We start from the raw sequence: 13,579 nt of genomic DNA on the forward strand, positions 1-13,579 counted from the left end.
TGCCTCATCCAGAACCTGTAGCAAAACTGCCATTGGCTCTGGGGTGACCAGGAGGTTTGGACACCATGTCACTGGCTGCCCATGAAGTCTTTACTGGAAGATGCTTGAGAGTTGGAGCTCCAGGGGAGCAGAGAGCCACTTTGTGCCCTGAGAAAGAGCACAAGAGCAGTTGCCTTCCCGCTGGCTGACCTGTCCCACCCCTTGTGTTCATGCAGATTGAATCAGTGAGCCCTGTGATGCTTTTGAGTCTGGAGTAACTGTAGGAGGCATCTGCTGGTGATTCCAAAGATCCTTCTTTCCCATCTGTGGGTGCAGGATCCGGCTCTTGCCGATTCCTTTGCTGAACAGCGAAGCAAATGCATGGGGAATCATTACTCATGCAGATGATCCTCACAATTCAATAGATGTAATTAGGAGAATGATGGAGGAAATTAGCACTTTCTGCGGGTTTATTAATATTAATAAAATGATTCCATGGTTAAAAATAATAATAATACTAATAATATTCATAAAATAAATACATAACTGCAGAAGAGCTCTGCCCAGCTACTGAACACCAGGCTGCTCCAGGCAGTGATCAACCAGCAGCTGGAATTAGTCTTCAGGTTTTTTTGCTCTCACTAAAGTTGGTGTCTTAGAATGGGTGGAGGCATATTTGGGGTAATTTCTTGCTTCCCACTTTTATCTTCCACATTAGATAGAAAAGCTAAAGCTCAGCAGATCCTTAAGGCTTTGGGAAGTTGAGTGACTTGTCTTTAATGTGTCATTGGTCTTGAAAATAGGATGTTTTCTGAGAGCTGCCTCTACTGCCTGTTGTCCTCTTGCTTCTTGCTTTATAGTGGTCCTAGGAGGAAAAGTATTCTCACACAGACTTGGTGTAACTTGGGTTCCTGGATCTGTCATGAAAACCCATTTCCAGGTTGCTCCTTCAGTTGTGTTTTCCATTCCCTCTCGTGGTGATCACAGCAGAGGACCATGAACCTCTGCCCCCAATTTGCTGTGTAACCTCAGGAATGTTGTTCAGCTCTCTGTGCCAGATGTGCCAGAGTTTTTGGAGGAGGTTATTTGCAGAGGGTGAGGAGATTATCAAATTAAAGATGGCACAGAATGTTATTAACGAAAATACATGACAAATGTATTTAAACTTATAAAAATTTAATTAGAATTTTTGTTATTAAAGTACCACTACAAGTGCTTTCTGAAGCCCTCTGCTTTCTATGGAGATCAAGGCTGCTTCATTATCTTGCATGCTAAGAGGAGAATTTGGGGTTAGAAAGAGAATAATTGCTATCAAGTGGCTTCTGAAGAAAGCAGGAGGGCTTTCCTTTTGGATTTTATGTGCAGGATGAGGCCTGGCTGTGCCCATGGGAATGCCTGCCTAGATTTGATTCTGTTAGGAAGGCAGTAATGAGGTTTTGCAGTATCAAAACACTTTGTTGGCCCAGAGGGACCTCTGGAGAAGTTCAGTGCTGGGCTGGGGACTGTGCTGTCCCCTGAGGATGGTGGCAAGGGCAGGAAAGATCCCAATGAGCTGTTGGATTTGCAGCTCCTCCATCCATGGCAGTTGTGTGCACCCAAAAAGCTTACAGGGGGAGAAAAGGAAAGGAGCTCAGAGACCCATGGAGCTCCCAAGCTGTGTGCTCCCTGCCCTTTCCTCCATGGAACACCTCACATCTCCCTGCTTGGGGCACAGGGGAGCAGCTCAGTTTGTTTTCACTCCACAGGGAGCTGGGAATTTGCCAGGAACAGCTCTCTCCTGGCTGACCTGATTGTGCTGGCGCTCCCGAGTTAGAGATGCCAGTCTGGTGGGTGGTGCCAATTCCCAGAGCCTTCTACCTCCTTCTTTATTTAAATGGGAAAAGATCAGAGCAGTTGAACCCTTCTCTTTAATGAGAGATTCCATTATATTAAACGGTAATTGCAAAAAATCAGTTTCTATAATTAAAAGGAGACCTCCCAGCCAGGCATGGAGGTTTCCTACATCTCCAAAGATCTCCATCTTCAGCATCTTATTGATGTGCATCGAGAGCCAGGTTGGGAGTCGGATGGGATTCCCTCTCCCATCCACCCTGGAGCCATGCCCAGTGCCATATATCCTGCACTGTGCTGGAGCTGGAGAGGGGAGGCAATGATTTCCATTCCAGAGGAATTTGCAGGGCTGGCAGTTTTAAGGAGGGGGGGAAAGCAACCCTATCTCCCAACTTGTAAATTAAGCGGATCTAGTTGGGAACTGTCACTGCAGGAGAAGAAATATGAAACCTCTGGGGTCATGTATGCAAAGTAATTTTTCTGACTGTAACTCTGCTTAAAAGTAAGGATATGATGGAGATGCTCAGAGCATTTTAAATGGACACAGCAGAGACCTGATTCAGTTCCAGTGAAGTCTGGGCAGACTTTATTGGGTGTTGGTTTACCCTAAACTTGCTTCGACCAGAGTTTAGCACGTGACTGAGAAATAAATTTGTTCCTTCTGCTTGTTAACTCAAAATACTCTTAGATGAAGGAGAAGGAATAGTTTTCTTTTTTAGTATTTTGGTGGGTTTCAAGGCATGAGAGGGAAGATGTTGGTAGTGTTGAGGTGAGACACTCCCCACCTCAATCCAGGGTGCAGGTGGGCTCCACACAGAACTCAGGATGGATCAGGTCTCCAAGTGATGGGAACTGGGCTCCCTGAAGGGGTAGTGGGCAGGGTTAAGGGTGTTTTGCTCATCGGTGCATCCCTTGGGAGGTTTGTGGAGCCATTTGGGACACAATTGTGTCCCTGAGTGTGTTGCTCCAGGGCACAAGCAAAGGGAGAAGGAAGGTTTTGGAGCTCCCTCTGCATGGCAAAGCTCCCACCTCTCTTGGCCATTCTCTTGGAAGCAGGAGGTCTAAAACATCCACGTCATTCCAGGCAGCAAATGTAATTCCTTTGGGTTTGTTTGGAGAGATAGACACAGGGCAGGGTGTGCTCCTGATATGTTGTGATGTGGTTCAGTGGAGAACGACATGCCAGGTTGGCCAGCTGGCCTCAGGAGACCCTCCTGCTCTTGGATCAGGAATCCTATTCCAGGGGAGGATTTCAAGCACTCAGGTTGCAGCCACTGTAGGGACATCCAGGGGAAAGTGCCGCTTTTCTGCTTTCTTAGGAATGTAGGGAATGCTGCAAATTCTCCCCCATAAGGAATTAATAAAGCTGGGTTTGGTGGCTGATTGAAGACTGGGCAACTGTGAGTGCATTCCTGTATGTATCCATGAAATGTGACCTCTAGTTATTCAGGATTGTGGTGTGGTGGGAGGAAATTTGGATGGAGAGGAGACTGACAGCCACACCAACTTTTCCTTTTCCTCCCTCATCTCCCTTCCTGCCTCCCCTGGATTTCCGTGGTGTGAGATTTTTCACCCCGTGCCTTGGAAACAATATCTCGGAGGAGCTTTGGAGCCATTTGTTTTCCATTTAATTGGCTAGTGGGGAGAAAATAACGAAGGGAAGTCATGCAGGGGAAGTTCTCATCGGTGCTGTTTTTGGCAACAGAGTCACAACATCCTAAATTTATTTATTTAATTGCATTATTAAAAGTATAAATAAAAATAAATCCAGGAGAGCAGCCGGATCTATGCTTTGCATCTCTAAAATAGAACCATAAATGCCACGGAGCACTGGGGGAATGATTTATTAGCCTGTTATGGTGAGTGACTGGGATGCTTTCGATGGAGTCCTTGCTAATTTCTAACAGCTGCATTAAATCACAGATGCTATCAGCTATTATAAAATAATCACCCAGCGGTCTGCGAACCAGCACGAGCCCAGGGTCAGTGCTGGAGCCCTGCATTTGTTTCACATCTCAGCCATTCCGATTCCTGCGAGGGTGGGAAATAAATAGGGCTCGTAGTGGCCTCATTTTATCATCCAGGAGTTGACAATAAATAAAAACCTCTATAAAACTTTTTCGCTAAAAGGAGTTTCGACCGGAATTTGCAATGAGAGGGAACCTTGTTTTGTGCTGAAATCTGGCCGTGTGATGTCAAGACTCCTGGGTGCTGTTTCCAGCTCAGAGAGGGAGCTGAATTTGCTGATTTATGGGGCAGACGGAGGATTTCAGGGTTTTGGCTGCAGACAGTGCTGGATGGAAGGTAGAAGATCTTGTGGCTGTAAGAAATGTCTGTCTTGGCTCCTCCGCCTTTGCTTCTTGCTGCTCTTTCAGACAAGTCACTTAAATTTCCCTACAGCTCCACTGCCTTCCTCTGGTTTGACAAATAACGTGTGTGTTTATGTGGCTGGGCTCCGGAGGGGGTTAATACTTGGCCTGGAAATCTCTTTAGAAGTGCCAATTTGTAGCGACAGAGAAACAACAATGAATAGAAGAGCCTGCGAGGACCAGAAGAAGCGAGCGAGCGGCTGCTTATCAGGGTGGTGGCTTGCAGAGCCAGCAGCAATAGCAGGTGTAGTTGTAAAGGGTGAAGGAGATGAGAGAGGAAAAAAAAACCCACCACAAATAAATAAAAATAAAGCAGTTAGGAAGAAAATGCCACCCATCTGCAACGCTCATATTTTTCTTGACAATTTTGCTTTATGTTAGAACAGCTGCTTAACATGACAAACACCAGCTTTAATAACAAGGAGCGGAAGGAGATGCAGGGATGGAGCTCTCTGGCTCATCATTTTCTCTAATGCTTTGCCCTGGGGATGAATAACCCTGGGCAGGGTCACCCTGGTGTCCTGCACCCACCTTGTGCAGCCTGGGAAGAGCATTTTGGACCCTGCGCTGGCTGTTTTGAGGTGGTTTTGAAGCAATATGTCCTTGTTTGAATTGATGGGGTAAAAGGGGGTTTGCCCTGAGTGTGGAAGAAGAGCCTCAGGGCTGTTTGTTGGTGAAGGAGCCAGCGTGGTTGCTCCAAGCCATGTGTCCATGGGGAATGGTGCATGAAGCAGTGCTTTGGAGGGACCCTGGGCTTCCAGGATAGCCATGGGCAGGTCTCTTATTTCTCCAAAGGTATTTGGGTTCCTTTGTCTTTTCCTACCTCATTATTCTCTCTGCAAAATGGGATAATGGGCTTTGCAGCTTGCAGGTTGTTTCCCTACTGCGGTATCGGGGATTGTCGGGTTGTCAGCAACCTGGAGATAGCAGGGAGTGCTGACAGCAGGCAGAACTGAGGCAGTGCTGTGTACAGAAACCTTGCTCAGCCTTTGAAACCGCAGTCAAACCCTCCCCCAAGGTTACTCTTCCTCATAAAACACGCTTAGTTTTGTTTGCTGCAAGCCTAGAGTTTAATCCTAGGATCCAGGCAGAGCCAAGCTTTGAAGAGAATTGGGTTGGACTCAGAAGCGAATGGCTCAGGCCAGGCTGACTCTGAGAGATGGATTAAAACTGACCTAGGAAGATGGAGATGTTCCCATCCACACCCTGGCTGTGCAACTTGCATATTTATCTCCTTGTGCCTGATACCGCTGGGAATAAATCAGCAGTGAGACATGCAGGGAGCAGATCCACGGGCTCTGAGAGCAGGGACCTGCACCTGCACTACCCCACAGCTCCAATCAAACTCACAGGGAAGTTTTCCAACCCCAGAACCTTCCCTCACCTGATGTTTTTTCTCCCTCTCACTTCAGCACTTAGAAGCAAGAATTTCAAAGGTGAAAAGAACATCATCTGCACTGGCCACAGAAGGGAAAGACTGAAAATACTGAGAATTTTTATTTCTCCTGGGACCTGCAGCCTGAGAAGCCTGGGTAGTTCAGACAGGCTGAGAACAAGTGTTTAGACCTTGGCCTGTTTAACATGACTGCCAAACCTGCCTGGCAGTGCCACGGAGGTGAGGTGGGCATGGGAGGAGGTGTGGAGAGGGGGAACAGGGTGATTTCCTCCCCAGTTCTGCAGAGATCCCATTTGGCTCCCTTCTGCTCCCAACCCTTCTGCCTCTTCCAGCAGCAGCACAGGCAGGATCTGAGAGCTCCCACAAGCTGCCCCATCAGTGAGATGTTCTGAAGGTTGGTTTGTGTTGGGTGGTGGATTTGAGAGAGCGAGTGGATGTGTAGGTATGAAAATCAGAATGGTTTGTGTTGGAAGAGATCATAAAGCTCATCTTGTTCCACCCCCCCTCCTACAGACAGGGACACCTTCCACTATCCCAGGTTGGCTGAAGTCTTGTCCAGTGTGGCCTTGAACATTTCCAGGGACAAGGCAGCCACAGCTTTTTGGAGCAACCTCAGAAATGAGTGTGTCAGGGCAGAGGCAGGACAGGCTGCTGGGCAGGGTGAGAGCCATGGGCCATTTGGGATCATCTTGCCCACGTTGGGGGTGGAGTAAGAGTAGATTGTGAGCAGGTGGAACAAGAGCAGCACTTCAGCCCTTGTGCTGCAGGACACAAGCCATTGATTGCTGGGGAATACAAGTTTTCAAGCCCCCATTTATCTCTATGTAATTAGGCATGTTTTTCTCTTCCTCCCTCTCCCTTTATCTTTAAATCTTGCTGTCTCGGCTATTCTACTGATACCAAAAAAGGTCTAAGGTTTGGTCTGGGCAGGAGCAGGGCCATGCAGGGCACCAGAGTGTGCAGTCACTCATCTTTACATCACATGGGGATGGATTTGCTGAGAGGACCATGGCAGTAGGTTGTGTAAGCCCAGCCAGCTCCGTGATGGGTGGCCCTTGTGTCATCCAGGTGTGAAAAATAACATTGCACACTGAGGAGGACGGGCAGATACTATTTTCCTTTCTCTCACCTTTTAAATGTGTGCTTGAGACACTGTTTTGAAGCCTCCCAGTACAGCCTCGAGCATGGTGTTTCCCTCTCCCAGCATGGAATTCAGGTGGCACAGCTGCTCTCTGATCATTCCTGTGCCTCTGTATTTTGTAAATAAGCCCAGAGGCAACGTGATGGCTTCGTGTTTAGAAACAGGATAAACAGGGCGATGTGATATCTATTTATTTGTTCTTTTATTAGTTCAGTGCAGTGCTCACAAAACACTTTGCAAGCGTGTATGAAATGAGCCTTGTAATGTTCCCAGGAGAGGGAAGAAACATTCCTGCTCCACTTGGTGAGTGGGGGAAGCTGAGGGCTCTGAAAGTCTCACTGCCTTATCCATGGCCAGGGTGAGACCAAGGTTGATACAGGAGTAAATCCCAGATCCTGTTTTCCATTTCCAGTCTGTAATGACTGGTAGGACTCAAATGCACATCGCAGTGCTGAGCCATCTGTGGCCAAGACCCCCTTTTTCTGGTGTTTCTCCTGCTCCTGCACTGATTTGGGAATGTGATTGTGCCTCCACTCCTTGTCCCAGTGAGAGGTCATTAGGTGGAACATGAACATGATACTAAATAGGAAACCTGGAAACCTGTCAAAGCCAACTTGCCCCAAGAAGCTGTGGCTGTCCCATCACTGGAAGTGTTCAAGGCCAGGTTGGACAGGGCTTGGAGCAGCCTGGCCCAGTGGAAGGTGCCCCTGTCCATTGCAGGGGATGTCATTTGTCAGTGACTCTCACCATCACAATGAGGAATTTCTTCCTAATATCCCATTTAACCCTGCCCTCTGTCACTCTGAAGCTGTTTCTCCTTGTCCTGTCACCTTCTGCTTCCCAGGGATATGGGAGATCTGGGGTTGAGCTCCTGGAAGCATCTCTTTGGCAGAGAATATGCAATGCAGTGAGGTTTTTGTTGTGCTGTTTTGTTTTGTTTTTTCCAAGACAATGTCCTTGGTGAAGCAGCTGAACTTTGGCATGTTTTGATATGGAAATGTTTTGGCAATGAAGCAAAATGTCACATGTCTGTGATGGCCCCCCTGCCCCTTCCCTCCAGAGTTGGGTTTTCAGGGAAAGAACCCACATGGGACTTGAAAATTTGCCCAAATGTGCTAAATGTAAATACCATCAGAAATGGCAACAAAATATCTTGGCACTGTGAATAAAATCTTAACATTTTGCTTTCCTTAGACAAAAATAAAAAAACAACAAAAAACCCCCATTCTGAATGGTTGTCAGAATTACTGCTGGAAAATTAAATCCTCGTTTTCAAGCTCTTTGGTAGATGTTGTGACGGTTCTGCTGCTCCCGGGTGTCCCAGCCCCCCTGAGCTTTGCTTGAGCAGCACTGGGTGTTTCAGAATTAGCATTTTTTTAATTCTTTTAATATTTGGTGTAATGAGGGAGGCTGCTTTTAGCTGTGCAAGGTGGGTGTCTTTGGAGCTGCCTCCTTTTCGTAGTTCACTTGTCAGGTTTGCAGGCAGTTAAATGTGCCATATCCCTGGGGTTCAGCTGGGGATTGTAGCTGAGCATTAAGTGTAAAGTAATCCCATTAAAATCCACAGGGATCACCACGTTGTGGGTCCTCCTGAACCATGACCTGCCTTTGCCATGCTGTCATCATGACTCCACGCTGGGTTTGTGTTGTCCTGGAAGGATTTTATGGAAAAGGGAAGGATTTGTGTGTGCATTGAGGGCATGAGGATGGTGTTGGAGGGGCTACCTGGGCACTGGCAGCTAAACCAGCCCTGATTTGGGTATTAGTGAGAAGCTTGAGCCTCCAGTTTTCATTTTGTACCCAGCAGAGCTCAAGCACCACGATCAATGTGAAGAACAGGCTGCGCTTTTTTTTCGCAATTACCTCAGCGGGTTTTTTTTCTTTTGCTAAATTCATGCGATAAAATGCATTAAATGTAACAGCACGGAAAATAAAAGTTCAGTTTGCAGAGAGAGCCTGATTTAGTGTGAAGATAAAACAAGATAAAACAACTGGAAAAATTAAGTGGGATAAATAAATTCTGCTGGGGAGAGGCAGAGGTGTGAGAGGGAGGGAGAGCTGTGCGTGTGCCATTGACCTGACAGTGGTCAGGGCAGCTGTGGATGACATTCCTAAGGCTTTCCTACTGGGAAAGGGGTGATGCTTTGCTGTACCTCCCTCCCACGTGCCAGAGGATGCTCAGCTTTATCCCAGGACTGTGAGATGTGGTTCTCCCCGCCCTGCTGGCTTGCATGGGGTGTGTATGTTCCTCCTGTCTATGTTTGGTGCTCTCCCTTTTGGGTGAAGCAACAAGAGTGTTCAGCAGCAAATGGGAAAAGCAAAAAATGGGGCGATGGGGTGTGGGGGAAGAGGTGTCAGGATGGTTTGCCAAATATGCCAGGGAAAAATTAGCAGCTGCAAGTGTGCAAGAGAAAAGGTGGAGAAGAAAAGGGGTAGGGACAGATGGAGAGAAGGAGGGAGAGAACGAGGAGGTGGGAGAAAAGGGAGGAGGGGATAATAGTATGGAAAGAAATTAGTTAAAAATCTTATAGCCCCGAGCCCAGACACCATCTGGAAGGTGCAGGATACCAACAAGACTCAGCGCTGCATTCACCATGGAGGTGTTACATATGTCTTGGCCAGGTAGGATGGCCAAGATGTTCAGGATTAGAAATTTCCCCAGGAGAGAGATGCCTTAAAAGAGCCCAGTTTTGGGAAAGAAAGTGCCAGCAGCTGTCTGCCAGCTGGGGACCAGAGAGGAGCTGTTGTCTTTGAAAAAGCTTGTTGGGGGTTTCCAGAGGGAGATCTGGAGAACTTCCACTTCCACTGGTGCTCCAGGGTGAATCCCTGGGAGCAAGGATTAGCTCTTTGATTAAACAAGCCCAGGGCCTCCAAGGACTTGTCTTCCTACAGCTCTGTTGGGGTTTTGCTTTCCTGGGTGCAGCATTAACCCCTTCAGCTATGAACAAGGCTGAATGGCTTAGGGACAGCAAAGTTCATCTCAGGGAAAGGGAAAAAAAAAGGAAAAGAATGCTCTTTCCCATTATGTTTGCTTAAGATTTAGTTTTCTTCACCTGCTGAGGACTGTGATAAGGAGAAGCTGCTGTCCTGGGGTGAAGCCCACCTTGCTGACACAGCTGTGTTCATGCTTCTTAGAATTCTCCTACCCAAACAAGCTGAAAAGGAGTTAGAAATACTCCTTGGATCTCTTTTGGAAGAGGAAGCTCATGAGCAGGAGGTGGCACTTGCTGTCCAAGTGCACAGTGTCCTGATGGTGTTGCAGTCTCTCCATCCCTCACTGCGCTAATCCCAAGGGAGCTGGACTCACTCCCTGCTGCACAGTGAGCATCTCAGCATTCCCTGAGCTGTGTGGAGAGGGGGAAAATAATCTGGGAGAAGGAGTGAGGCTGGAGAATGAAATCCAAGGCGATCCCAGTGGCTGCCGGCTGCTCCCCAGTTTGGTGCTGGAGCAGTGCTGTGGCTGAGCTGCCTCATGGCCCCCAGGCTCCTGTCCCTCACTAATTACTTCCAGGCCTGTACTCTTGACATTTGCAAGCTCCTGATTAGAGCAACGAGGGAGAAATCTCGGAGGGAGAGGGAGGCCAAACTGCACCACTAATAAAAGCCGAGATTGACAATCGGCTGGGAGGCGAGAGCCGGGGAGGTGGAGGGGCTCGTCCTTGCCGGCTCGGTTTCTTTCTGAGCCTCTGGGATGATGAGAGAAGGTCAGGGCTTGTTAACGTCACTGTGAGGAGCAGGATCCGCCACTGCCATATGCCTGGTGCCCCCAGGGCCTGTGCCAGCCTTGAGTCCCTCTCAGTTAGGCGATATTTTTAGACATGGACCTGAACTGAAGCCACCCTCTGCAACCTCAGGTCTGCAGACTGTCTCGGTGCAAAAGTGCCTCTGCTTTCGTGTCTGCTGACTTTGTGTTTCATGCAGATTTTGTAGCCTCCTGGATTTCAAGTTCCTTTTCCCCTTGCCCTTTCCTCCCTCATGTCCTGGCTCTCTCCCTTCATTTTCTGGCAGTGTGCTCATTCAGGAGGTAACGTTAACCACAGCAGTGGGACTGGGACATATTTGTGATGGGGAGGCCCAGAAGAAGGGGGCAGGAGAGGCTTCTCTGACTTGCCTGCACCACTGTTGGATGCCCAGAGTGGCCTCTGGAATGAGTGTGGTTGAGACATAGCTCCTGCAGTCTCCTGCATAGCCGTTCTAGGCTGTTGGGTCCCTACCCAGTTAGGTAAATGTGGATAACATTAATTTTCCAGCCCTCTCTTTCCCATTCTTGATGCCCCATATACTCTTACCTGTGCCCATCTGTCTGTAGCAGCCAGTTTAGTTATCTGTCTGTCTGTTTATGCCCTGCCTTTACATCTGTTCATGGATTCATGGCTCCCCAGCCTCCTCAGAAGCTATTTCTGAGGCAGGCAGGCTTTTTTTGCCCCTATAAATCTTCTCTTGCCTGAATTGCACTGGCTCTGGCAGGCTTTCTGCTACACAAGGTCTGTGTCTGCAGCTTCCTATCCCAAGGGGTAAACACCATTTTACCCAGCAGAGCTTGTGGTCCCTGCAGCATCCTTCCCCCTGGTGCTCATCCTGCTGCTGGATGAGGCTCAGCAGTACCTGGGGTCAGGCTGTCTTGCTGCTGAGGGCTGTGTGGCTCCTTCTGCTGTTGCTCCCTCCCTTCCAGCAGACACAGTTCCTCTATGCCAGCATGGGAGCAGATCAGGAAGGAGATGGCGTGTCCTTCCTCTCTGTCCTTCCCCCCAAAGTATCCCTGGTATTGAAGCATCCAGCCAGTTTAGGGTTAAGCCAACTTTCCATGAGCTTTCTGATGGAAAACTCAGCCCTGCTTTTCTCCATGCTTCCCTTGGCTCCTAGGCTGTCCTATTTATCCAGGCTGCAGCGAGCAGCCCTCTGGTGCCTGCAGCCATAGCTGGTGCCAGGAGCCAGCACACAGCTCTGCAGTGCTAGCCCGTGGCTAGTTGGGTGTTCAGGGTCACTGCATCCCACTGCCATGTACAGACCATCTGCTGTGCTGGTAATTGGGGTTGGGATCACTGAAAAACCCTTGCAAAACCTCGTCATCAGTTTTAACAGCTGTGTTTGGGGCTCTGGATGAATTTGGGGCCCTGAAATAGCTAAAATGCTTTCGTTGATGGTTATTTTCCTTCTTTAGCTCCAGGAAGGAGCAGGTTCCTTGTGATACATCAATAGAAGAGGCAAGATGCCCTTTGGAGGAAGGCACCTAGCCGAGGTCCAGCCTGGCTTGAGCATGAGGAACTGTGTGAGGAACACTGTGTGGGGCTGGTTTTCTTTTATAGGCACACACAGATGTGTCTGGATGGTTATCAAGATCTTGGTGCCCTCAGTTGCTCTTTAAGGTGGGGTGGAAAGCCCTTGGGCTTTCCTACTGCAAGGTTCTTGTGTCAAGGAGTTGGAACAGCAGGAACAGGGCAGGGAGATCCTCTGGAGCTGCCTACACCATCCTGTGGGACAAAGATGTGGTGGCAGGACTCTGTTTCTCACAGGGTGAGAAAAGTGGTCCCAGACCCACACGAAAGATGCACCAACTGTGAAACTGGTCCCAGCCCTCGCATCAACACATCAACAGGTGGATGCAGGGATAGACGTTGGGGTGTGTGAGGGTGCAGACATCCTGCTGCCCTTGTGGCGAGCATCGGGGTAGTCTGAGGAAAACCCCCTTTGCAGCGAGGCTGAAGCGGTTAAAGGGTGCGGGATGGGGATGTCTCTCGGCTGGTGGGAGCCCCTGTCCCTCTGCGGGAGCGCGGCGCGCCAGGGGTTAATGTGTGTCCTCGGTGCGCATCCCGCCCCGCTGCCTCCTGCCCGCCCGTGTGCGGGGCTCGGGGCGTGCGGGAGCCGAGGCGCCGGGCAGCGCTGGAGCCGCTGCCATGACAACCCCGGGGATGCTGCCGGCCGGGGCCGGGGTGCTGCCACCCCCCTGCGCCCCCCGCGCCCCGCACTGAGCCCAGCCGGGGGCGGCCGCCGGTCCCGCGGGGGGGCCCCGCGAGCCTCTCAGCGGAGCATCGGGGACATCACCTGCAGCTCCGCGGGGAAGTTTCGATCTTGCGCCAGAATCGGCATTTTGGGGAGCTTTATTGTTTATTGTTATTATTTTCAAATTCTCCGTTTCCCTCTATGATTTAAACAAAAGCGCAAGAGCCGGCGAACAGCCCAGCCCCGGCCCGCTGCGCCCCCGCCCCGGTGTCGATGCCGCCCTCCCCCTCCTGCCACAGGCACTCACGTTTCCTCCGTGGGTTATAAACTTTTGATGCCAGATCTCCGCAGCGCCTGCCCAGCTGCAGCTGAAAGTAGCGTCTCCAGCAGCCACACATCTGTGACCTTCATCTCGTGCTCCGCACCTTCTCTCCTCCTCTTCCTCCTCCTCCCCCCGGCCCTCCCGTCCTCCTCCCTCGCCCGAGGACAGCGGGACTCCCTCCGATGCCGCTCGGCAGGCTCAGCGCTCGCAGCCAGCCTTGCCGGGGGCTCTCCTGATCTCCGTGGAGCTCCGCAGCGCTCGCCCCGGTGGTTTTGCTCCCCCCCATCCCTCCTCTCCACCCGCCCCTTCCCCCTTTTCGCCTTGTCGGGTGTGTTTTTTGCCTGTTGGAAAAGTCCCCGCTGCCCAGGATGGGGGTCGGTGGGTGCTTAGCCCTGCCCTGGAGGTGCCTGGTCGTCCTCTGTCTCAGGCTGCTCTTCCTTGTGCCCGCAGGAGTGCCCGTGCGCAGCGGAGATGCCACCTTCCCCAAAGCCATGGACAACGTGACAGTGCGGCAAGGGGAGAGCGCCACGCTCAGGTAGGAGCAGCTGGACGGGGGGCTTTGGGGGGTGTTGGGCGAGGCTCGTTGGGGGATGCTCTGCGCC

At 50.3% G+C, this 13,579-nt stretch overlaps 1 protein-coding gene across 2 annotated transcripts in view; it reads left to right on the plus strand.

Annotated features, from left to right (window-relative positions):
* LOC139682186 (opioid-binding protein/cell adhesion molecule homolog) overlaps positions 1–13,579 on the plus strand; it is a 296,123-nt gene that overhangs the window by 173,482 nt on the left and 109,062 nt on the right. The window contains exon 2 of one of the 2 annotated variants that reach the window (XM_071576261.1): positions 13,428–13,512. In XM_071576261.1, the coding sequence (XP_071432362.1) occupies positions 13,428–13,512 (85 nt within the window). Of the gene's footprint in view, positions 1–13,250; positions 13,513–13,579 lie in introns of those variants that run through there. The other variant, XM_071576260.1, reaches the window with a different exon arrangement.

Source organism: Pithys albifrons, chromosome 23 (genome assembly GCF_047495875.1).
Source record: "Pithys albifrons albifrons isolate INPA30051 chromosome 23, PitAlb_v1, whole genome shotgun sequence".
In the NCBI taxonomy this organism is placed as follows: domain Eukaryota; kingdom Metazoa; phylum Chordata; class Aves; order Passeriformes; family Thamnophilidae; genus Pithys; species Pithys albifrons.